Source organism: Montipora foliosa, chromosome 12, assembly GCF_036669935.1.
Source record: "Montipora foliosa isolate CH-2021 chromosome 12, ASM3666993v2, whole genome shotgun sequence".
Classification (NCBI taxonomy): Eukaryota; Metazoa; Cnidaria; class Anthozoa; order Scleractinia; family Acroporidae; genus Montipora; species Montipora foliosa.
The window spans coordinates 10,532,406-10,557,405 of record NC_090880.1 but is presented as its reverse complement, the minus strand read 5'-3'; the positions used below and the strand labels follow the sequence as shown (position 1 = coordinate 10,557,405).

At 38.6% G+C, this 25,000-nt stretch overlaps 1 protein-coding gene across 1 annotated transcript in view; it reads right to left on the bottom strand.

The window, feature by feature from the left end:
* The window catches only part of LOC137978475 (dynein regulatory complex subunit 7-like), an 84,795-nt gene that overhangs the window by 27,210 nt on the left and 32,585 nt on the right, over nt 1–25,000 (bottom strand). The window contains exons 7-12 of the mRNA XM_068825416.1: nt 13,834–13,956; nt 13,177–13,246; nt 12,342–12,470; nt 11,279–11,407; nt 11,029–11,092; nt 4,169–4,325 (exon numbers count right to left, since the gene is read on the bottom strand). Of these exons, the coding sequence (XP_068681517.1) occupies nt 4,169–4,325; nt 11,029–11,092; nt 11,279–11,407; nt 12,342–12,470; nt 13,177–13,246; nt 13,834–13,956 (672 nt within the window). The remainder of the gene's footprint in view (nt 1–4,168; nt 4,326–11,028; nt 11,093–11,278; nt 11,408–12,341; nt 12,471–13,176; nt 13,247–13,833; nt 13,957–25,000) is intronic.

Below are 25,000 nucleotides of genomic sequence, written 5' to 3'. Positions count from 1 at the left end.
ACAATTTGCCATCAGCAACAAACTTTGCGAGATGAAAACATCATAAATTTTGTGCCACGAATATAACAAGTTACCATCAGCGAAAAGCAGTTCGGGAGATTTTTGTTGCGTTCAATCCGACTTCAATTTTTCGATCGTACTTTTGGTCGTACAAGTAAAAGCGCGAAATGGAAAGTGACATCGATTTTAGCGGCCGCCTGTGATCAAGCTACCTTGCGTGTTTAATACTGACAACTCACGAAACAAAGGATGCATCTTTGACAAAATGACGGCAAGACACCTGGTTTTTGTTAGTTTGCATTGCTCGTATATTTCTTTGGTGATATGACACTGTGAAATTTCGGCACTGGAACAACTGCAATGTCATCATGTTTTAACTGCTTTTGGTAAACTTTGATCCTTGAAAGAAAACTTGCGTGTGAAATCGTCTGGAGCAAAATGCACCGGGCAAATCATCGAGTGTTTTTTTTTCTACTGGCACTCAGATTCTTCCTCGTCAAGTTTACGAAAGAGATCCACTTTCGTCTTCTTTTGATAGCTTTTGGCCCGGAATCACCGTAAAATGGTATTTCATGGATAGAAAAATCATCTTCGTCTTTCGTGTTGTTGTAGCCGGATACAACTAATCTACCGACCAAATATCTCAAAGAAATGACCAAGAGATATATACAAGCGTTCCCGATATGACGTCACAATCATCTCCAGTCCCCCTTCTGTACCAGCGCGGTATTGTACCCCACCGGAAGTGAAATTCTGCGCCTTTTAAGGACGTTCGCGCTAATTGTTTGTGCACAACGTAACTGCGCAGGTAACGCGACTGTAATATGTCACGCATTACTTTGAGCATTAGTGAAGTTGAGGTTTGAAAACCTTTGCAGAAACCGTGGACGATAAGTCTTGCACAGCGTTGGATAAGAGAAGATCGTGATCAGTCAAAATTGATTAAAAATATTTACGAAAGTCAAGTAGACTTCTGCACGACTGATGTTCGCGTTGTTTTTATCAGTCGTGCACTAGTCTACTTGACTTTCATAAATATTGTTCAAGCATTAGTTAAAATAACATGGCGACAAAAACGCCGGGGAAAAATTTCCAGGCCGGCAAAAGAATGGCACCTTGATTTACGAATCATCATGAAACGTTAAAGAGAAGTGAGCGGGAGGATGGAAAAAGCTCTTTAAAAGACTTAAAAAGGTAGTTGCTGATCGAGTAGTGGCTGAAAGTTTGGAAAACTCGAGGACGAACCGTTGCGTAAATTTAATGGGGCTGTTTCTTTTTTTAATGTTTTTATTACCCTACGAAATTAAGTTCAAAATGAATGTATGTTTTTGAAGTTCTTATCCTTTACTTTCGTGAAAATAGAGCAGTATTTTCGTCCTCGTCCGCTTGAATAGTGCGAACCTGCGTGGAAAAAAACAGCGATTAAATTTCACAAAAACCACACTCCAGAAGACGAGCATGACGGCAATGGAGAAATATTATACAAAACACTAACCAAATGAAGATGACGACTGCTTAAAACTTCGTTGCTGTGCTCGAGAAAGCTTTGTTTTGGGGTAAAAACCTTTCATCCCTTCAACGATCGATCCTCTCTTGGGTTCCAGTCTTTCCCCGACAAGTCACTTACTCTACTTACTATCTACAAAATATGATAAAATGAACAAAATCTCACCGTAAGAAGTTATCTTTTTTTTAAATTTTCTTTCCTCGTGCCATCGAATTCCGGTAGTGGTTGCAACGGATAGAAGTTACGAAAACGCTCGTCCAGGTTGAACTTTACTGTTTACGACATCCCTAGCGGCATGAAATTATCTTAAAATCCCACCCCTAAAAACCTATGCACGGAAACCTTCACTCTAACAGTTTATTTTTAGGATTTTCGATGGATGAGCAGATGAGGCTACCTTTCGTTATTATGACAGATTTATCGAAATTAAGGCATTTTTCCACTGCCATTTTCTCCGAAACAAAGTCGGTGACCCCCAATTTTTTTTGTATTTTTGGAGTAAGTACTTCATGACCTAACTCTAGTCGAGAAATGAAGAAAATCTCACCGTAGGAAGATTTTGGCGCGAACGTCCTTAATGGCTAAAACTAGTGGATGAAAAATCGAAATCGAAAAATCTTTTTTGCATTTTTGCAGTTGTTATCAGGACAATGGGTACATTTAATTAAGCAAATTAAAAAAAAATCTGTCGAGTTCAGGGGGAAAACAGTTCGGAAAATGTTTGCTTTCTGCATTTTTCGCTGGTTTCAATCCAGTTTGACATATCATGATAGCTGTGGTCCACACTGGTGGCTACGAAGTTATTCAATTCAATCATCGGAGAGATATAAACTTAAAGCTAAGCGTTTATTTTTAATTAGTTTAGAGCTGCTTTATTCTCTGTATTGTATTGTTACTTCTCTCCTTGGGCACTATACCGTTTGTTATTTTTACGGATGCGTTATTTCAAGTGGATGCTTATTTTTAAAAAGTGGCTTAATCGGTTTTTCCTTTGTTCAGGAATGAAATTCATTTTTATCCTCAACTGGAGTTAAATAACAATTATCTGTACTCTTATGGGCATAAAGAAATAGTTGATTCCTTGGGTTCTCGTAAAATTAGAGAGAAATATCACTAGCTTGTGTTTTCAGAAGTTTGTTTAGGGCACCTAAAAGGCAATTTGTTGGATCGGGTTTTGTTTGAAATTTGCTCTTTTTGGTTGCATTGCCACATTTTGTCGATTCTTGTTCCAAGCCAAGCTGGCGTGTTTCAATGAAAATTATACAACAAAATACGAATGATCTCGTTTTCAGAGAAAAAGTGGAATAAAGTACATCATTAAATTTTTTTTTGACCTTGAACTGACAAAGTTTCCTGACCGTTTTATAATTTTAGCGTGATACCTATTCACTGGCTTAATTGAAAGTTGACTCGGAAATGGTGAGGATGTGCTTGTTTTCTTTTAAGGCTCATGCGATTCAAGAAAAATTCATCGCTAAACTGGTGAATTCCAAAGTAAATTTCACTTGAAAAACCGAAATCGCACTCATTGCTTCGTGATTCATGCTATATCGTTTTTTCGAGTGAAATTTACTGTGTAATTCACTAGTTAGGCAATGAAAGCGAAGAAAATGATCTAATCATGCAGTAACCGGAAACATCAAAACACGGACAATTCAAAAACCTATTATTTTCACTAACCCTACAGGGAGTAAGAATAAATAACCAGCGAGCTCTGCTTTTAGGCTTGGCCAAATCTATCTATACGTTATCTCCATTAATTTCCTTTTTTTCCTGATGTAAGCTGTTTTGCACAAATGTATTCAATAGTACTTCGCCTGAGATAAGTGAATTTTGTACGTGTAAGTGCATTGTGAATAAATAAAAAATAGATAATTTATCTATGAATTGGTGTCAACTTCCACTTTTTTGTGCAAAATTAGTATTTGATGTATCCACAATGACTGGATAGCATTGAGGAGACGAACGATGATTGTTCTTCCAACAAACAACTATTACCTCGAAGTGACAGATTTCTGTAGGACAATAGGTGCACTTTTCTGGTTGCTTTCGCGTGCCTTGCCACATTCAAACTTAAACTGTTCAACTCAAATTATTCTTCCGATATTTCCGTGTCGGCTGTTAAAGGCGATTTTCGTATCACGAATTATTACCTGAGCTGCAGACTTGAGTTTCGTTTTCCAGGTAATAAATACACAACTGTACTTATGCGCATCATTTCATCAACTTGAAACTTTTACAGCTCAGAGCAATATGACAAAATACAACTTGAAGAAAGCTTCAAATTTAATGCTTTTCAGTGCTTTAATTTTCAGGCGTGAAAGTTTGCCAAGACAAAGACACAACAGGGAAGGCTGGAAAACGGCCTCTGATTGGTCTGTAATCCACGAAGGGAAGTGGTTATTTGTTTCAGTATACGTTTGTTGGGAAGGAACGGATGACGAAGCCCTAAGAACGTCTGCGTGGGAGGCTATTGGAGGGTTTACCCTTTTCCCGAAATTATTACTTGGCGGGAAAATCATTCTCTTTTTAGCATTTTATGACAAATAGCGATACTAAAAAACTATGCACACAAGCGTTGATACAAATATCGTAAAAAATCTAGAATTAATATGAACTGAGACAACAGAAAAGAGACAGAAACAGGGCTTTACAGCTTACCACTATCGGCCTTGCATTAGCATCTTGAGGACCAAACTTCTTCATGCGCTTTCCAAATGTCACTTGTCGATAATACATATAATCATCTCTACTGACAAAGCTCTCAGTCATCTCCTCATGCGATTCCTCACGCTTCACTAATCCATCAATGCGAGCACTGAAAATACACTGATAGTTTAGAGGCCCTGCAGTAAACAAGGGAACCCTAGCTAAGAGTGACTTTTGGTGTGGAAAATAGGTGAAGTACCGATTGCATGAAAAAGTGGTTTTATAAAACGAGTTGATAAAAGTCGAATTACCACCATAAAAAGATTGGATGGCTGACGTTTCTTAATTGACCTCGTTTGATAAAATCAAATTTTCGAGTATAACCCTCCCACCAACGCAGCTCCACATTTTCTCTAGATAGTTAAACTCCCTTATTCATAAGACGTCACGGCAATTATGCATGCTTCCAAATTTTTATTCTTGTTTCCTTGGGCGCTTTCCTTCTGTCTCGAAAACCTGGTTGTTCTGGTGGTAAATCAGTTGGAACAGACTTTTCCGCTGGAAAGTTTTTGGAAACAAAGGAATACCTTCAGAGGTATTCCTCTTTTCTCGTTTTTTGCCGAAATGATCGGAAAATCCTGTACCAACCACTGCGTCCCACAAGTGCCATGCTCCTTGGCGAATTAAAGGCGCGGTTTTCGCTGTGCAAATGTTTATTTTTTTTATCGTTAGTACCTAGTCTTTTGAAGAAACAAAGAAAAAGAAAAAAACACAAAAGATAAAAAATTCTCCCGATTTTCCCATTCGGATGGAAAGCCATCCTTGTCTACGATGAAATTACAAGAAGCAAGCTGCGCAAAAAATTGTGCTTCCTCATAACCCTTTCTGCCTTTGCCTACCTGCAAAGCAAAGCTGACTGATAGAAAGGGAACGCTTTAACAACTATACCCGCCCATTTACTGGGTCGCTAAACCAGAATTTGTGTACATCTAATTCTTAAGGCCCACACGTGTACGGGAACACAGAAGGCAACCAATTCGTGGAAAAAAAGATGCTGCTTTAAGGTGGAGTTGGTAGCGCACTAGCTGAACATATGTTGCACTCAATTCCTCTCTAAAAACCTGGCAAATAAAATCTACTACATAAAAAACAGATTAATTTTTTGTAAAAGTAAAGTACACGTACAGCGTTTAAGCTGAAATTGCGGACGTCTGAAAATGGAAATAAAAGAGGAACGCTGACTGAGAATGGAATCCTCGATACTTAAGAAGATGGCGCCACGCGTTGCCTTCTGGGTAGATCAACATAATTGTGTAAACAAATCGGACGTCCCGCAGCTCAAGTTTCACCCAGACACCCATCTCGATTACGATTTTCACATGCCGTTTTGGTGCGCCGTTTTTCGCTGTCCGCATAAAAGCTGAGTACACAAGAATCCTGCATTTTTTAGCTTTCCAACAGACCCAAAACTTAAACAACTAGATGCTTAGTGAGCGTACACTGGGTTGCCTGTGGTACGTACATAGTTCCAGGCAATTTTTTCAAGCCGGGGGTCATTAAGACCATTTAAGGGGTCACCCAGAAGTCATACCAGCAGAGGCCTTTTGGCTCACACGTTCATACGACGAAACAGATCCTTTTCTGAGGTTAAAAACCTGGCTGCCGGCCTATTAATTAATCATTTGTCAGAAAGAAGAAATTCCTGTCATCTTTAGAAAAAAATGACACACACAGGAGCCCACGACACGCATTGCTTATCTGTGGTAGTGAAGTAGCGCAGCGCTTTATTCCATATTGTCAACTGAGCTGCGTTTTGTATTCCAGGAGATTCAAGTTGTCTTAGCGTAATATGTAGCTCTAACAGTGCACGATATTGTTTAGGTATTGTATATCATTGTGGTGCAATGGTAGAAGTCTCAGGTAAATAGCTCCCTGAGAAGACATGTGGTTACTAGCAAAGTACTGAACCCAGAAAGACTGAAGAAAACAAAAGGGAATCGAGAAACATTGGCGTCTGGGATGACATGTTGATCATCAAGTTCCCGCACAACTTCTTTTCACCACAAGTTTAAGCGTGCACTGTGAGCATCTGACAGCTTTGTAATACGAAAGTTCACGAACGTTCACTAAAGTTTTCCCTGTACGGCGGGGTCAGTATCAGAATGGGTGATACCAACAGAAGCATTGGACCGAAAATTCTATTTTAACGCTAACAAATGTGAACTAAGCAAGGTACAGATTTTGTTAGCTTTCTTTATGTAAAACAAATATTGATACACAGTTTTTAGAAAGAGCAGAACCGAGTTTTCAGGACGGTCCATCAAGAATAAAATACTTTGCCATCTGCAATAAAATTTACGACATGAAAACAACATTAATTTTGAACTGCGAATATAAAAAGTTACCATCAGTGATAAACATTTTGGGGGATATTTGCTACGTTCAATTTTGTTATTGTACTTTTGGCTGCACAAGCAAATCGCAAAATCGAAAGTGACATCGAATTCAGCGGGCGTCGTGATCAAGTTACCGCGGCGTGTTTACTTGAGAAACAGTGAAGCATCTGTGTCAAATGATGGCAAGATACAAGGTTTTTGTTTTTGTTAGTTTTCTTTTTCTTTCAAGTGTTATAAAGTTTGACAAGAAATGAGCGAATTCAACACAAAGATCACAATCGGCCAACATTGTTTCTGCAAAGTCAAAAATTTGCTCTCCAAGACGAGGTTATTTATCACCACTTTATTATTCAACAGCGTCACGTTTTTTCCTGATTTTGGGGCTCATTTTGTTGAAACTCAAGCACGCTTCCAACAGACCTGTTTATTTTCGTGAACAGAGCACTTTCACAAAAATCCTCCCGTATCACATTTCAACCCAGGTATGCAAATTTCTTAAGATCAAAAATTAAACATGATATTAAAATTATCAAAGGCTGGAAATTTCGCAAAATCCTTTTCCAGCGAAAACTTTATTGCAACAAACAACAAGTTGCTATTAGAGGCAAAAACCCTTCCTATTTCAATTGCGTGCGTGCAAACAAGAGACACAATCCGTGTCATAACGCATATGCCGCTTTAAAATTTCTGACAGTTCACATCAAACCCTTTTCGAAAGAACCTTGACCGTAAATAATGAAGCAAAAAAGAGACAACAAGCTTTTCATTCAAATAGTTCTTCACTGTCACATTTCCAAATTTTTCTTACCTTTGCAGAGTTAAGTAAAAAATACCGGGTAATGTAAATTGCCAGACAACTAAAATGCGACTTGAGTAAACACTGTGATGCATTCAAGGCATTCAGAAATACCAATGTTTGGTTTGCACATGAATCATTGCTGTCCTTTATAATAAAAGTGTTAGATGTTAAAAATAATAATAGAAATATTATTTTACTTAATATAATATTTTTTTCTCAAACATCATTACAGCAATACGAAATGGCTTACATTTCTTTAATTTTGTATCAATAAATTCAAAGCTATTCACTCGAAGGACTGACAATTTGCTAATAAAGACAAATGCAGATATACAATTTGCTGTATACAATGCTGTGGGTGGCCATATACAAATGTATTCAAACAGGTACAAAGGAAACTTCAGGACAGCTTTTAGCTATAGCATTCAGTGATTCCCTCATGCCTAACCGACAATCAAACTCTAGCCTGGTATTATTATTAAATGCAGAAGAAACAGTATTAAGGAAAGAGACAATAAAAGTGTCATTTCTAGCAATAAGAAAGTACTTAGACTTCTTAGACTCTGGCACAAAAGATTGAAGAATAGTAAATTTCACTTCATCTCCTACAAATTTCATTTGTAGATCTGTCTGGCAAACATGTGCCGCAGTCTCTGAAGATAATGGTTCAGTCTGTCCCTCTGCCCTTGTTTTCTAGTATTGCACTGCGCATCCTGTTCTGCGCATAACACAGCGTAGGCCACGTTCGTAATCAGGCATGGCTAAGAGGCTTTATGGTCAAATTTCACGGCTCAGCTCTGTTTTCTTTGTCTAACAATTCTCAACGGATATTTCTAAACAAAACAATGTTTAAATTTAACCATAAAGACTCGTAGTCATGTGTAAATATGGATATATCGAACGTGTCCAAAAACATTTCAAAATGGCGAACTTTCGTGCGGGAAAGCTCGCTAAAAGTAGAAGTAGAATGGCCGTTTTCAGAGCAAAGCAGTAAAGAGAAAAACGGGAAACTTTTTAGATTCTCGCAAAACAAAAAGTCGAGTGAAAGCCTTGATGATGCGGGGAGACGTGTTGTCGAGGGGTCGACCTTGGTTTGCTTTCTGTTTTCTCCTAAACGAAGTTGGTGAACTATCTTTTTTTCGGCATAATTTTATTATCGTACTCCTCTTCTTTGTGCTGTAAAAAGAATTTAAAAAATTACCCCAGAAAAAAAACGTTACAGGGTAAAAAGTATTCGTAGCCATCATTCGTGGTCTCCTCGAGATCACGCACCCGAGGAATATTTGTAGTCAGTGCCTTTACAAGACGTGTGCCTGTGCCATAAAACAAACATTAAATTATTCTTTTTGAACAATGCAATACATCTGTTTTGTTATTTCAAGAATTACGTCAAAGCTGTGCTTCCTGTTCCTGCAAAAGGTAGCGTGAACCGATGGAACAAACTTGTCCTTGATAAATGAAGTCGCCGCGGGCAATGATTAAATGAGAAATTTTTGGTTGGCTCTGGAAGCTTGTTTGACGCACTCCCATGTTTCACTAAATTCCTTCTTTTCATATAATCCTATGACTGCAAGGGCTTTGGATGAGGTAATCTTGCGTAGTCTCCCTGAAAACCATGCCTCCGATCTTTGCTTTGATGTGTCAGTACTAGTTGAGATGCAAGGCATATTTTTTTTGTCTAATGATGACAGTGTGGGAGAGCAGTCAAGACAAATTTATTTGCAGACTGGGAAGGAACTCTTGGAATTTGCCAAGTCCTTTTTGATTTAGACTCGTTGAAGTCGGTTCGGACGCTTGAGCGAGCGCTCCGGCGAAATCCAGTTTTGTTGCAAAGTAAATCTTTGTCCTTGAAAAGGAATACCCATCTGTAAGGTGTCTTTTATCCTCGGAATTTTGAAAGAACTCCTCAACAACGGAATGTTTAACTTCAGGTATTTCGTCCAGAAACGAGGACCAGCCCTCGGTGGGAATGGCTTCCCCATCAAGAAAATTTTTCGAGTAGTTGCTCCCTCGGCAATTAGGTTTTCTTTTCTTTTTTCTTGTTGGATCTCATCTGGATCTTTCAGCAGCAGCGTATCCCAGCCAGATTTGATGTACGACTTAATTGTTCAAGATAAAAAATATTAAATACCCCATCAAAACCAATTTGACATTTTCGTGCCCAAACAATGACAATTACGCTTGTATAAACTTACTTGGATTTTAGCCCATTAAGCTACATCCACGGCCTCTCAGCCACCTCTCAGCCTCTGCTTTACTCAATTTCTCAACTTTTTTCTATAGTTTGGCACCAGTAATTTCTGACTCATTGTGTTACACCGCCTGCACTGCGACCGGCCGCCATGATTTGTTTACATACTTTGCGGCCAACCTGTCGATCTGCCCAGAAGGCAACGCGTGGCGCCATCTTTTTTAGTACCGAGGATTAACATAGAAATGCTTGATGTCAAACAGTAATAATCCTGTTCATCCCCTAAAAGTGCTACTATGATAAAAAATTCACTTCACTTTTTCCTTCAGATTTTGAAAGCGTGTTTGCTTGACACCTGACTGGCAAAACCTTGAGCTTTGAATTTTATCCAAAGGTTGTTTTCTTTGTGAGTGCAAGTTTAGGATTTTACGGTCCACCATTATTCACGTTCAAGACTGACACTCCTGTGCTGCATATTAATTTGGCGCGTGCACACGCACTGCATTTTTAAACTAGTGAATATTTGGCGTCATGTTATCCCCGATCCAGCTCTCTACGCCACTACGACGAAAATTTCTGGTTTTCTTTTCGAATTTTTTCAACGTCAATTAAGTCAATATGTTAAAAATAATACAATGCATTTAAATTTGGAACGATAGAAGCGAGATAAGTCGGGAAATAGCCAGCCAAAAACCGCTAAAAATCTGTCCGCCATTACTCGGACGACATTGGAATAGCCTGCGATTAATTTGTAAGCGGTCTTCACGCAAGACTTGGCTCGTGACGTCATACGCGCATCGCTTCGCGGGCGTTTGACAAAGCCAACAAGTCGATCAAGGAGTAATGTATATAGTATCAGCAAAAAGCAACTCGGCGATCTCTCACATCTCATAGACGGCATGGGAAATTAGCCGCGTTTATTTTGAGCGTTGCGCATATGACGTCAGACCCCAGGCGATCCAGCTAGACCCAACCCTTTTCCTCGCTCACAGTCATTTGCCGTTCGAGTAATGGCGGACAGCGAAAACCGAAAAACTACGTTACAATAATCATACTTTCCGTGGGAATTTTGAGATAAAAATTGGCATGATACCTATTTAGTACGTCTATTTTCAAAACTAAAGAAAAAAGGACATGCAAAATTTTCATCGTAGTGGCACTTTAAAGTTAGTAGTGGTGGACCATTAAGTTAACTAGGACAATTTTAGTTAAAACAAACAGGTGTCTTTTTGAAATGAAGGGTTAAAACTTCGGTCACTTAAGTGGAAATTTGATTTTTGGTCATAGTAGCACTTTAACAACTCGAGAATTAGGTCAATAATTATAGGTTGCTGAAGAACACATAAAGAAACCCTGGTCCCTTCGTTGGACCCTCAATGCTCATTCCAAGAAGCTACGTGAAAACAACCTGAAGAAAGATAAATGAAATTCATAAGATAAACCCAATTCTGTATACATAACAAAAACCTGTGAGAGTTACTCCTACCTTGAGTAGAATATCATACTTCGGTCAGATTCTGGACCAGGAGAACTGGCCTTGTAAGTGTGTTCTATGGTAAAAAAAAAGGCTACTTTATTTCCTAGTTTTATTGATATGAGAGAACATGTAAGAGGAAAGCAACGACAACGGCTTAGGCTACAGCGACACCACAAGCATCAAATTGTGAAGAGTGGTAATGACATGATGCCGAATACGATGGTGTGCCCACCAAACTGAAAACTGTCTAACATCCAACCTTTGAGGCAGTCCACCCTGCCTGGTTGAAAGTACTCTGTGATACGTCCAGTTGTCATGTTGTGGACTTTACTTTGAAGCTTATCAATTCTGTGTTTGTGCATTTCTCGTTTTTCCACCAAATCTTTCACTGCAACAACAAATAATCAACATAAAGATGAGTTTTTCATGGTTTGCCTAGCTTCAACCACATCTACACATGCGTGGATTTAACTCAGTACAGCTACACACACTGAGCTGTCTTGTAAGCCTAATAAGATAAGGCACTAGTAACAACATTTGCAAATGCTCTTGCTTTCTTTCTTTCCAACCGCCTCTTCTTCGGGATGCGGATTCACGCTTGCTTTCAGTTTGTCTTAAGATGTCTACATCTTTACGTAGAAAACTCCATACACCTTATTCCAAAATGACCACTGATTTATGCGCATACAAATTGGCCCTTGCTGCCTCGTTTAAGATAAAATATTCTTTTGAATTTTCAGCTTAAGAACGAGGCATCAAGGGCTAATTTGAATAAAAACAAAAGAATATTTAAATGGAGGCCATTTTGGAATAAGGTGTATGGTTTTGCTGGTAAAATGTTCTCGTAGTGTTGAATAACGATTTTCCCAAAGTGGCTACTGGTCTTCCATAGTCATTTAACTCCGGTACTGCTTGAGTGTTTACTAGGCCTTTGAAGAAGTACACCAGTTAATTCAGCAAGGGCTAAGGGTATATTAAAGAGCTTCAGTTGCATAACTACAGATCTTTGACCTTACACAGTCTGGAAAAGAACATACCAGAAGGGAAATCCTTGCAAAAATGCGAAAAAGGATTTTTTTCACTTAAGGCGCCGTACAGCTTTGCAGAGGCTACAAGTGTGAATGTATTCTTAAAGGCTGAAAAAAGGTAGAAATTTTTTAAATACATGATACGTTTTCAAACTTCCATAAAAAAGCGAGATACCTGTTTTTGGCCGGATTAAAAAATCCGTTTTCTGATTCTTACAAAAATGCACCTTAAGGCAGTGGACATCACGAAAACATATAAATTGGTTTTCTTTGTGTAAGTTAAAACATACTCACATCCATAGTCATTGTAACTTGACAAGCAGGACACAAGACCGTCTTTCAGCAAATATTCTGCAAATTTCTCGAGTTTCGCTTTCTTGTAAAGCTTTGTCTTCTTTCCGTAGGGGCACCTCGTTTGGAATTCTTTTGTTATGTTAGAAGAAATAATGTTATTTACAGGTAATAATGTAATTTGAGCCTCCTCAAAAACCAACATTCGACTTGATTTGTGTTAATTGTTAATTTCAGTTTACAGTGTCCCCAATTAGTGCTGCAGAGCTAGAACGACTAGACACTTAAATAAAGTTTCTTTCCTTTCCTTTCCTTTCCTGCCTCAGTTGTTCAAACCACGGCTGGGTAACTTTATCCAGTGGATAGTTCGCTATCCAGAGTGTAAAATGTACATCGCGTTAAACATTGACAAAGGTTCTCGAACATGCCTTTACTTTGATGTGCTGGCGGAGAGTATGCAGTAGGCATATTCACAGTTACGCAAGCAAATACTTAAATCTCGAGTTTGCACAGACTAAAACTGTTGGATATATATGTTATTTGCCAGCCGGGAGGTCCACATTAAACAAACGTGCCAGACGTCTCATTGGCAGAGAAAGGAGACAAATGTACAAAACGTTAAAGCGCATATGCTGAGCCATTGTTTTTCTCTTGTTTGGTGGCGTACTCAACACTGCAGCGGTACCATACACCAGCATGAGCTCAAATGCCATTACAGCTGTGCTTTTCAGGTGTGAATATAACTATAAACATCTTCTACAGATTATGTTGAAAAAACACTCTTTACATTCCTTTAATCATGGGTAATATTTGTGGACAAAATTAGAAGTCACCTTACCTTTCAGTGAAATTTCCAAAGGAGCCACCCATGATGGTGGTAAATCAAAATCAGATGCATTTTCATCGTTCTGCAAAAAAGTCAGTAAACTATAATTGTTTTGGTAACTGCTTTATAAAACAAAACTGCTGTATAAACAAAACGAGTTGGGGCCTCGGAGGGTGAGGAGCTGGTTGTGCCACAGCCCTACTACTTTGTCTTGCTTTTTCCCTGAAGGGAGACACAGCTGGATTCAGTCACAGTACGTGCGATAAGCTTTTGAGGAATTAAGCGGGATATGGAATAGCCCACGGTCAGTTCGTATTGGGAAGCCTGTGCCCTCCAGAAATTGACGAACATCAAGAAGTACCCCGTTTAGTTACAATTAACATTAAATGTTCATGTCACATTTAAGTTAGGGTTTCTGCCACTTTTCATGTTTAAGATGTCTAGGAGGGCATCTTCATGGTATCAGTCTAACTGATATGCTGAAATGTCTAGGCCGAAAGACTACTGCCCACTTGTCTTTGCTTTTTGAACTCAAAAGATGGTAATTCTGACCTTCACCAAGTTGCATATTCCTCTACATGGTTATCTGAATACGCACACTAATTCCCACTGCAGATTAACTTATTTTTTGTCTCCACGGCATCAGTAAAACTGGTGAGTTAATAGTACCTCGTCATCGTCAATATCAAGAGGATCAGCTTCATCCACAGAGGGGATAACCAGTAATGGTTTGTCAGAGGTAGAGAACATGAACTCCCATTTGGCAGCATCACCCAAGTCATACACCATATCCTATAAAGAGCAAATATATAAACCATAATAATAAATAAAGTTCCTAAAGCTAGGAAACAAAATAGAGCCAAAACTATTTAAACTTCCTTACGTCAAATCTCCATGACTTATGCAAACACATTTATCAAGAAATGGTTTGTTCTTCCTCACATTACTTTGGTGTTAATGTTACAGGTTAAATTTAAGTTTAGGTTATATTTTTCAACCTAGGTCAAATTTTTTTAACCTAGGTTAAAATGTTAGAAAATGGGGCCTGGATGATAAAGAAAATAATAATAAATGGAGCCTGGATTTGTAGGGGGGATAAGAAAAGATTTATTCTTCCCGACTTATCTTTCCCTTTCCTTCCCTTCTTCTTTAATATCTCTCCATACAGATTATGTCCCTTATCTTGAGCTTCCACAGCATTCCTTGCTGCTCCTAGGATTTGAACCCCCGCATCATCTGACGTCCGAGATTACATCACCTCTGAACTAACCACTAAGCCATTGAATCAGCTACTGATATCATGGATACTTTTTCTACCAATGAGTTTAAGCTACTTCCAAGTCTTTCCTTGTCATGTGCAAATAGATCTAATTGATTTTCATAAAATAACCTGTAACTATTGTAAGGAGCATTAAAGTGCAACTGGTTCTCTCCATATTGAAAATCATTACTCAAAGTATTCGTGGCTATTTTCTATCAGATACAAGGAAACATGAGAGCTTGCTAGAACACCAGAACGTCTATTCTGGATGGTGCGATTTTGGTCAAAGTTTAATCTGACAAAGGAAAATAACTTGTGAGAAAAATTACAAAGAAACGAACTTGTGACCAAACCACTGGTGTCATTATTTTGGAGAAGCTGCTTGTAACAAAACATAACCATTCCCAAAACCATTGCCAAAATGCCGTCATATATAGATTTAGCGAAGCCTAAAACTGGAGCTCCCTGGCTATTTATTCTTACTGCCTGTGGGGTTAGTGAAAATAAAAGGTTTCGAATTGTCCGCGTTTTGATGTTTCTGTTGCTGCTATAATAATTAAATCATTTTCTTTGCTTTCTTCTATAGAAAAATTCATTGCCTAACTAGTGAATTAAACGGTAAATTTTACGCTATCACTAAGCAATGAGTACGATATCGGTTTTTCAAGTGAAATTTACTTTGGAATTTACAGTTTGGCAATGAATTTTTCTTGAACCGCATGAGTTTTCAAAGAAAACAAGCACACTCTCAGCGAGCGAATGGAAAAGGAAAAAAAGGCAATTTCAGAGTCAACTGTCAATAGCCAGCGAATAGGAATCACGCTAAAATTAGAAGCCATAATTTTTTTTATTTATTTCAAGGTCAAAGAAGGGTTTTACTGATGTACTACTTTATTCCACTATATCTTTGAAAACAAGATCATTCTCATTTTGATGTATTTCACTGAAACACGCCAAAATATGGCAATGCAACCAAGAAAAGACGAACTTCAAACAAGATCCGCTCCAACACTTAAATAACGTCTAGGTGCTTTATACAAACTTCTCAAAACACAAGCTGGTGAGATTTCCCCCTAATTTTACGAGAACTCATTGCGATTACATGTTTATAACATAAGGGCAAAATCTTCTTGTCACTGTCGAGGCACAACAAAAACCAGTTCGGCAAACGGATTAAAAAAGAACTTGTTCGCTCGCATTTTAGAGCAAAACAAACAAACAAACAAACAAATAAACTTTTTCTTTATGCCCAAAAGAGTACACTCAGAAAATTGTTATTTAATTCCAGTTGACAATAAAAATTCGATTTTCGATGAAACCACCATTTAAAAATACGCATCCACTTTAAATAACGCATCTGTAAAAATAACAAACGGTTTAGTGCCCAAGGAAAGAATTTGTGGAGAAAGTTCTTCCACTAAGTATGACATATTACCAGAAACCCATAAGGGTTGAAACGTGTAACGGCCCCTTGTGTGCTAGGGAACAAGCTTCTGAATATTCGATTTGCTAAGTACCATATTTGGAACAACAAGAGCGAGGGGTTTCCAAATATGGTACTTAGCACTGAAACATTCAACCAATCAGTTCGCACTGAATATTCGGAAGCTGTGAACGCGCGTTACACGTTTCAACCCTTATGAGTTTCTGCTATTACTGGTATTCTGTTTTGTCGTTGTCTTTCTCTTTCGCTCTCTTTTCGTTTCTGTTCTAGTCATAGGTCTTCCAGGTATCATGTAACCTTATCAGAGCTTCTAAAGATATGCCAAAAATTGCAATACAGGGAAAAAAGCAGCTCTAGGCAAATTAAAAATAAACACTTAGCTTTAAGTTTATATCACTCCGACGCTTGACGTGAATAACTGCGTAGCCTATGTTGACCACAGATATCATGATATGTCAAACCGGATTGAAACCGTTTTCCACCTGAACTGTGTAAGAACTATAGTTGATGTAGTATGGCGTCGAGCCACAGAAAGCGCACGAAAAATGAAGCCTTGTTTATGTTTAGGTGAGTTAACTTGGGTTGAGCCTGCAATCCAATCGAAAAACCAGTATCTGCTCAGTGGTCAACTTTAAAAAAAAAGCTGACCTGGATGAGCTTTAAGCTTGAGCCTGCGATATGGTCACGTGATACTGGTCAGCAGATACCTTGTTTTGACAGGTGTCAATTGATCAAAACATGGTTGTCCAATATCAAAGATGCATGCTGTAAACTAGCATGATACTGGTCACATTGGCATACATGGAGGGGAGGACGTACGTACGGACGGATGGACGGACGCTCGATGACGTTATGGCTATAAACCAAGATTTTTCGCATCGATGGGTTACCATATTTTCTTAACAATGGTGCTCCGCGCGCGCGGAGCTCCGCAATGAAGTCGTTTTTGGAATCCCTCAGAGGAAAGAAATCAAAAGGCCGCAAATAAGTGGACAAGTCACAGCTACATCAAATACAGAGCAGGAAAATGGTGAATAATTTGAAAAAGTCGATGACCCAGACATTGAAGGAGAACGGTGTCCGACACTTGCAAACTGCAGACTGCAGACCGCGGACTACAGACTAACCCTAAATCACAGTTTTAAATTGGGTGCTTAGACTTAAATACTGCTTATCAGCACTATTTGTAGGAAGTCTGCAGTCTGCAGTTGTCATACACCTGAAGGGGAAGAACAAAAAGAAGAAGTTCGAACTTCAGGATTATGTGGCGCTGAAAATTAACAAAATGGACAAGGAAACGCCCCTTCATCCAAGTGTGATACTGGCTCAAATTAAAGAACATTAAGGGAATTATGCCAAAATAAAAATACTACATACATCTTGACAAACAGACTCAGCAAAAAAAAACAAAAAAACAAAAAAACAAAACAAAACAAACATTTATTTGATCATTCAAAAGAAATAACACTTACAAGTGCCCGCAAAATAGCTTCTGAAAAACTTTTAAGGTTTTGTCTTTCCTTGCATTTGATTATTTGTTCAATTCAAGCAAAGCATAGAGCAAATAACTAAGCGAATAAAAAACCAACAATTCTCGGTTTTCACATGACGCCAAGGCCGCCATGTTGGAGACCCTAAGCAAAGAAACGGTTGCCATGTTGGAACCCCGACCAAATCCTCTTTGAATTCAACTCTATTATTATGCAAACGTTTCCTTTTGTTTTCGTTGAAAAACAACAACACATCACGTATGTTTCAGATGTTTTATTCCTTTGAAGATTTTATTGGGTTGCCAGTATGGCAATCCCAGTCGAAAAATGGATAATATTTGTCTCTTTTTAAATTTAAATTTAATTTTTTTTCCATGTCAGTAAAAGTCCTGTCTGTCACTCCCCTGCTAAGTGGTGTCTTTGTGCATAGAGTCTTCTGTAATGCGTATATTTCTCTGGTGCATACAGGAGAACATTTAATTAACCTGCAATGGCATCGAAAGTCATTGTAACGCAAATGGCGTTTTAGTGCATGTTTAAACAAAATATACCCTTATGGAGCTCAAAAAAGGAACATCAATTGGATAAACAAGACAGGCGTGGAAAAATAAATATCTGGAATCTTAAAAGCGATGAGTAATGGACTTCAACAACAATCTTTCGCCCGTCGAGCCGAAATCAAACTGAGCTGTATTTGTAATAGTTTACCACGTGTAGTGTTATGTACAACACTGAAACTAAATGGAAAATTCTCTGGTAACTTATGGGTTCAACAAAGACAGAGAAGGAATCGAACACCTTACGTGGATCTGTGATCTCTGTTGTCTGGCCATTTGTATTAATTTGTACTCAACTCTGCACAGTCTTCCCGTAACAAATGGAAATTTCACTAATTTTTGTGTTCACCTTCAGTGGCGCCGAAAGTCATTGTAACGCGAATGGCGCTTTAGTGGATCTTTAAACAAATATACCCTCATGGAGCTCAAGAATGGAACGTTAATTAGATAAACAAGACAGGCGGTGAAATAAAAAAATTTGGAATCCTTAAAACGACGAGTAATGGTCTTCGACAACAACTGCATTTTTCGCGTCGGATATCAAGTGAGCTTTGCTTCTAATATTTTACTAATTGGAGGTATGTACAACACTGAAATCAAATGGCAATTTTTAATACGTTTAACAAAAACTGAAGGAATCGAACGCCTTGAATGCGTCCCAGTGTTTGCTGAAGTCGCATCTAAGTTGTTTGGCAATTTACATTTATTTTGTACTGAAATCTGCACAGTCTTCAGTTAGAAAAAAATTAGAAATGTGACAGTGAAGAATTATTTGAATGAAATCTTGTTGCCTCTTTTGTGCTTCATTATTTACGGTCAAGGTTTTTCTGAAAAGGGTTTGATGTGAACTGTCACAAATTTATTTAATTGCATATGCTTTATGACATGGATTGTGTGTCTTGTTTGCAAACACGCTATTGAAATAGGAAGGGTTTTTTCCCTCTAATAGCAAATAGGTGGTTTGTTTCAATAATTTCTTCGCTGAAAAGTTTTAGTGAGATTACCAGCCTTTGTGAATTTATCATGTTGTGTATACTAATTTTCGAGCTTAACTAATTTGCATACGTGGGTTGAAATGTGATACGGGAGGATTTTTGTGGTAGTGCACTGTAAGCAGCGCGTGCATAAGTCACGAAAATAAACAGGTCTGTTGGAAGCGTGCTTGAGATTCAACAAAATGAGTCCCAAAATCAGCATAAAATTGCAACGCTGATGAATAATAAAGTAGCTGCTATTTCCAAAACGATGGAATTACCTGGTGATAAATAACCTCGTCTTGGAGAGTACATTTTTGACTTTGCAGAAACAATGGTCAACCTCAAGAGTTGGGCGATTATGATCTTTGTGTTGAATTCGCACATTTCTTGTCAAACTTTATAACACTTGAAAGAAAAAGAAAACCAACAAAAACAAAAAGCCGGGATCTTGCCATCATTTGATACAGATGCTTCACTGTTTCGCGAGTGAACACGCTGCAGTAACTTGATCATGGCGCCACTGAATTTGATGTCACTTTCAATTTTGCGATTTACTTGTGCAGCCAAAAGTACAATCACAAAATTGAACGAAGCAAAAATCTCCCAAAATGTTTTTCACTGATGGTAACTTTTTATATTCGCGGTTCAAAATCAATGTTGTTGTCATGTCATGGCAAAATATTTTTTTCTTGATCCACTGTGCTGAAAACTTCCTTCTTATCCTAAAAACTGTGTCTTGCATAAGGCAAGCTAACAAAACCTGTACCTTGCTTAGTTCGAATTTTTGAGCTTTTTCGGTCCTATGCTTCTGTTACAAAGTGGTATATTGTTCAGGTCACCCAACCAGATACTAACCCCGCCAGACAGCATTGAACTTCAGTAAACGTTTGTATTACAAAGCTGTCAGCCTAGAAGCCAATGTTTTTCTCAGCTCAGTTGAGAATATGGAATAAAGTGCTGTGTTACCGCACTACCACACGTACGCAATGCGTGCCTATTTTTTCTATAGATGACTGGATTTTTTTCTTTCTGACAAATGATTAATAGGTTTGTAGTCAGGTTTTTAACCTCAGGAAAAGATCTGTTTTTTGTCCTATGAACGTGTGAGCCAAAGGGTCTCTGCTGGCACGACTTCTGGGTGACCCCTTAAATGGTCTTGATGACCCCCAACTTGAAAAAATTGACTGGAATGCTGTATTTTAGTAACAGGTACCGCGGGCAACCCAGTGTACGCTCATGTAGCGTCTAGTTCAATATTGTTGACCCATTCCCTCCTAAGGACATCGATTCATCATCCATGAACAATGTCCTTAACGCTAACCATTTACAACCTGAGTAAGTGCCTAGACTTAACAACCATTGGGGGTTTATAAAAAAACTCATGAAAAATGTAAGCTGCACTAAACTCACCAACTCATCTTCAGGACCAACTTACTTGCAAATACACAGATACTCCCTATTATTAAATTCTCAACCTCGGATAATGCATTCCGCGTGCTCTGATTGGTTCACTCAATCTCGGTTATCAGCTCATATACCTTAGTTTGACCTTATATGGTAAATGATTGCGCTAAGCGTTGCAAAACTAGAATTTTTTTCGCCGGAAAGAGAAATTTCTCTTTGAATAAAGTAAAAAAAAAAGAAACTTTCTTTGTGGAATTTTTGCATCAATTCCGACGTTAAGAAGTGCGCGAAAGGCAAGAAATGGTTTGTGATGAGTCTACGTCTGTCTGACCACAAGTTATTACACAACATCACATCTTCATCAAGTTTTCCCGATTTCGCTCGAATTTTCTTGCTTTTTTCGCTGGTATTTCGTACTTCCAAATTCACGAAGTTTAAGGAATTTAATAAAACAGTTATTCCATTCGCGCTTGTTGGATATGAGACTGGTTATAACAAACTCGGCGCTACGAGCCTCGTTGGCTATTTACCATCTCATATCCAACGCATGCTCATACAATAATTGTTAAATATCTGTTGGAATTGACCTTCTGAGCACTTGCTTACATTAGGTGTCACGTGATCTTTCGTGTAAACAAACCTCGAAAGTTCGGACATTCGAGTAGATCGGACATACAACATACAGTGAGATGGTGTGGCGAGCGGATATGAAATGTTAGTTTCTTTATGCGTTGGACTTGGAAATGAAGCAGCAGAGACACTAGTCACTTTGATGGTGTACGATACGATAGTTTTACACTCGTATTTCGACAGGATTGGCGGGGGTGAGTCTGGTTTTTTCATCTCCGATTGCTGGGTGGACGAAAACGAAATGCATTCCTCGCATTATGTTATTTATGAATTTACCTTAATTGTGTATTAAGGTCGGTAACAAAACAGCATAAAAGTGATTTTAGTGTGGTTTATAAGCTGCATCAGAGACAGTGGTCATTTCCACCGTTTATTGTGAGTCGCAGAATTGTCTCGACTAAAAGGCGTGCTTCTGTTACACGTAAAAGCGATTCCCGATGCCCACCGCTGCTCTACCGACTGAGCTACAAGTTAAGACGGGAGCAGGCCGTGGGAACTGAAGATGTTAAAGTCATGGCAATGAACATGTACAGCTGTAGTAGTACAAGGAAGGAATACGTTTTTTGTAAACGTTGGCCGTGTAGCACTTATATGTGAACAGACTTAACTGATTAGATTGTAATGTGAAGTGCTAAGTTTTTACCCCATATGACCCATGTGAGCGATTTCTATCAGCGAAGACTTCAAAATGCGCTCACTGAAACTCCACGCTCCCGCAAATATTGTTTAAGTTCTGCGATATTCATTGTGTGGAAGTCCTTCTTTAATAGGCACCTGCTTAGACACGTTGACCCTGGAACTGCTGCAAACCGGACTGCTTGCTGAAGTTAGCTAGACTGATTCAGCATCTTCGAATTAAAGGCTCACTGACAGAGGAGGCTCGATTTACACACACTCAAATCACATTCATTCGGTTTTATTACTGACCTCGAAGTGCACAAATATGTGATAATTTAAAACATGAAGGTATTCGTAATAACAAAACGCAAGGAATACATTTCGTTTCCGTCTGCCTAGAGATCGCGGATGTTCAAAACCTAGCTGACTCACCCTCGTAAATCCTGTCGAAGTAGGAGTGTAAAACTACCGCGTCCCACAGCAAATGCTAACCATCGAAGTGACTAGTGTCTTTGTTGCATCATTTTCAAGTCCAACGCAAAAAGAAAGTAACACGCCATCTCACTATGTGTTATATGTCCGATCTGCTCGAATGTCCGAACTTTTGAGGTTGGTTTACATGAAAAGTGACTTGACACTTCACATGAAAGCTAGCGCTCAGAGGGTCAATTTCATTTATTTGTACTTCTTGCAATTTCAAACAAGGTTGAAAACTTTAAACCTAGGTTGAAACGAAGTGACCTAGGTTGGTAAAATTGCCCAAGGTTAAAAAAAACTTGACCTACAGTCTCGGAGAAAATTGTCGAAACACTTTACAATACCTTGCCCTTCCGCAATGTTGTTTTGGCAAATGGGTTCAGAAACTCGCGTGCAAACAACATTGTGAAGGAGAGTAAGCCACGAAAGCTTCAGATCTGTACAGTAGTGTACTGTTCCAAGGAATTTTGTCACAGACTGTATTTATAGGACGTGCTGACAGGGTCATTAAGTGACACAACTTTATTCTTAACTGAGTTTGATGTACTGTGTTCTGATTTCTTTTCGTATATATCCACAATAATAAACGAAGCGAAATTGTTTAGATTTAGCTAAGAAGTGAGTAATAATCTGAAATATGGTTTTTCTTGCTGCCCGGCATTGATAGCGTGACAAGAGTACGAGCGTATTTGTTTTCTCTCGCATTGACAAGGTTTCCCCTTCGCAAAGTAGGTAAAATGTGCTACATTTCTCCTACAAGCGCTTGGAGATTAATCAGTGACGATTTTCCTGGAACGGACAAGTTTAACAGCTAAGAGAAATCCTATTCAGACATTGTTTAACAGAGGACGTCACGTTAAAGAAGGCAAGGGAGGCCCACAAGAGCAAAAAAAGATGGGGTCTCTACAATTGCTGTATCTGTGAGAAACGTTTGTCGCTTTCCAACTTCTAAAGGATATTACTACCTACAATCAACAAAAAAAGGACTTTCGACTTTCGTGGACGTGCTAAAAAAAAGTAAGACTTAAGCCAAAAATGAGATGACAGCACACTGAATATATATGGACGAAGGATATTGCCTTTTACCTTACCTTATTATGTAGTTTCCTTACGGAGGTCACATTAAATAGTAATTGATGCGGTATTTTATATAAAATGACGCTGTATCGCCAACTGTCAAATATTGTTACAGATTAGTTTGTATATATATGTATTACCCCACCCAGTGTTACGCCAGTAAAAACTTCATTAAGCCCCAAAAAATTTAAAAGAGTACTTTTTTGTGTTAGTAAACTTTTTAATTTACAACTCTTCGACAATTTCTGTCGGTAGGAGACATGGAAATTCAGGAAACTCAAGTTATAGTTATCAAAAACACAAATTTCACACAAGGATAGAAACTTAATTTTTTATGACATGTGATGTAAAACTCTTTTACATTAGTTCAGTGCGTGAGCAACGTTGTACCAAAATGGTGACACGCAGTGTGAATCCTTACAGTATTAGATGGTTTCTACTGACTTTTTTTATAACAACTCCATTGAATGCTAATTTAATATCGCATAACATTTTCCGAGTCTAATTTCGCTAGACAAAACCAACAAGAGAAGAAAACAACGACATTGTGTTATTGTGCACGAGTCAAGACTATATTAATTGTATTTAGCGAGATACTTTTTCTCAGTGCATTGACAACGTCACCATGCACATTTGCCTCTAAAATGGCTACTTTATGTACGACAGTGTAGAAAACAATCGATTCATCTTCTGTGTTTACTGCCCTTTATGACTGTTTGATCATCGTGGTTCAATCGTGCATATTTCTCACCAAAACATCTTTCTTAAAAATGGTGACTCCTTGGTGACTTTGTTGAATTACAGATGCACGCTAATGAACTTTGTGAGAAGATCAAGGTCGAACAAAACGGGAACATAGAGAAATACACGGTTGTTCCATATTCTCAATTTCTTAGACTTCGACATCTATGTAGTGATGACTCCGATTTTTCCAGCAAATCAGAGGAGATGTGCCAGTTCTTCGAAAAACGTGGCTATCCTGTCTCTGTGGTCAAAGCGGGCCATCATCGCGCCCAACAATTTGATCGACAGTCATCACTACAAACGTCACAAAAAGATAAGAATGACAGAATTCCATTCACCCTCACTTTCCATTCTCATACATGTAATCACGCAGTCAAAAGTATCATTCTTAATAATTTTAAATTACTCCAAAATGATCCCGAGACTGGTAGAATTTTTTCGCAACCTCCACTTATTTCATTCAAACGCGACAAAAACGTAGGCAACTTTTAGTTAGAAGTGCGCTCAAAACTAACGAGCAACCCGGCACTTTCAAATGCGCGTGCTCACGATGCAAAACTTGTCTTTTCATTGTTAACACTAGCAAGATATCGGGACCTAAGCGATCTGTTAAGATCACCGATCGTTTCACATGTACCTCCGCAAATGTCATTTATTGCATAACCTGTACGTTATGCAATAAATTATACATTGGCGAGACAGGTAGACGACTAGGTGACCGATTCTTCGAACACCTTCGCGAAGTTGAGAAGAATGACAAGGATGCATCTAAGCTAGTCGCTCGTCATTTTAATCTCCCTAACCACTCCAAAAAACACATGGCTATCTGCGGCCTTTCCCTACATCTAGGTACGACGGAAAGCCGCAAGAATCTGGAACAAAAATTCATCTTCCAAATCGGCACCCTTAATCCTCACGGTGTTAACGAACGCTTTTCATTTAACTAATATATTCCTATTTTTCACGTTGCCATGTTACCACCAATAGCGTAGCTCCCCTCTACCATAAAAACTACACGTAACCCATAATTCCTCGATTCGCTCTGACGGAGGGCTAATGCTCGAAACGTCAGCTTTTAGAATCTCTGTACGGTGGCCAATTTATCAACTCCGTTGATAAAACCAAATTTTTGTATACTACTTCCCCACCGACGCAGC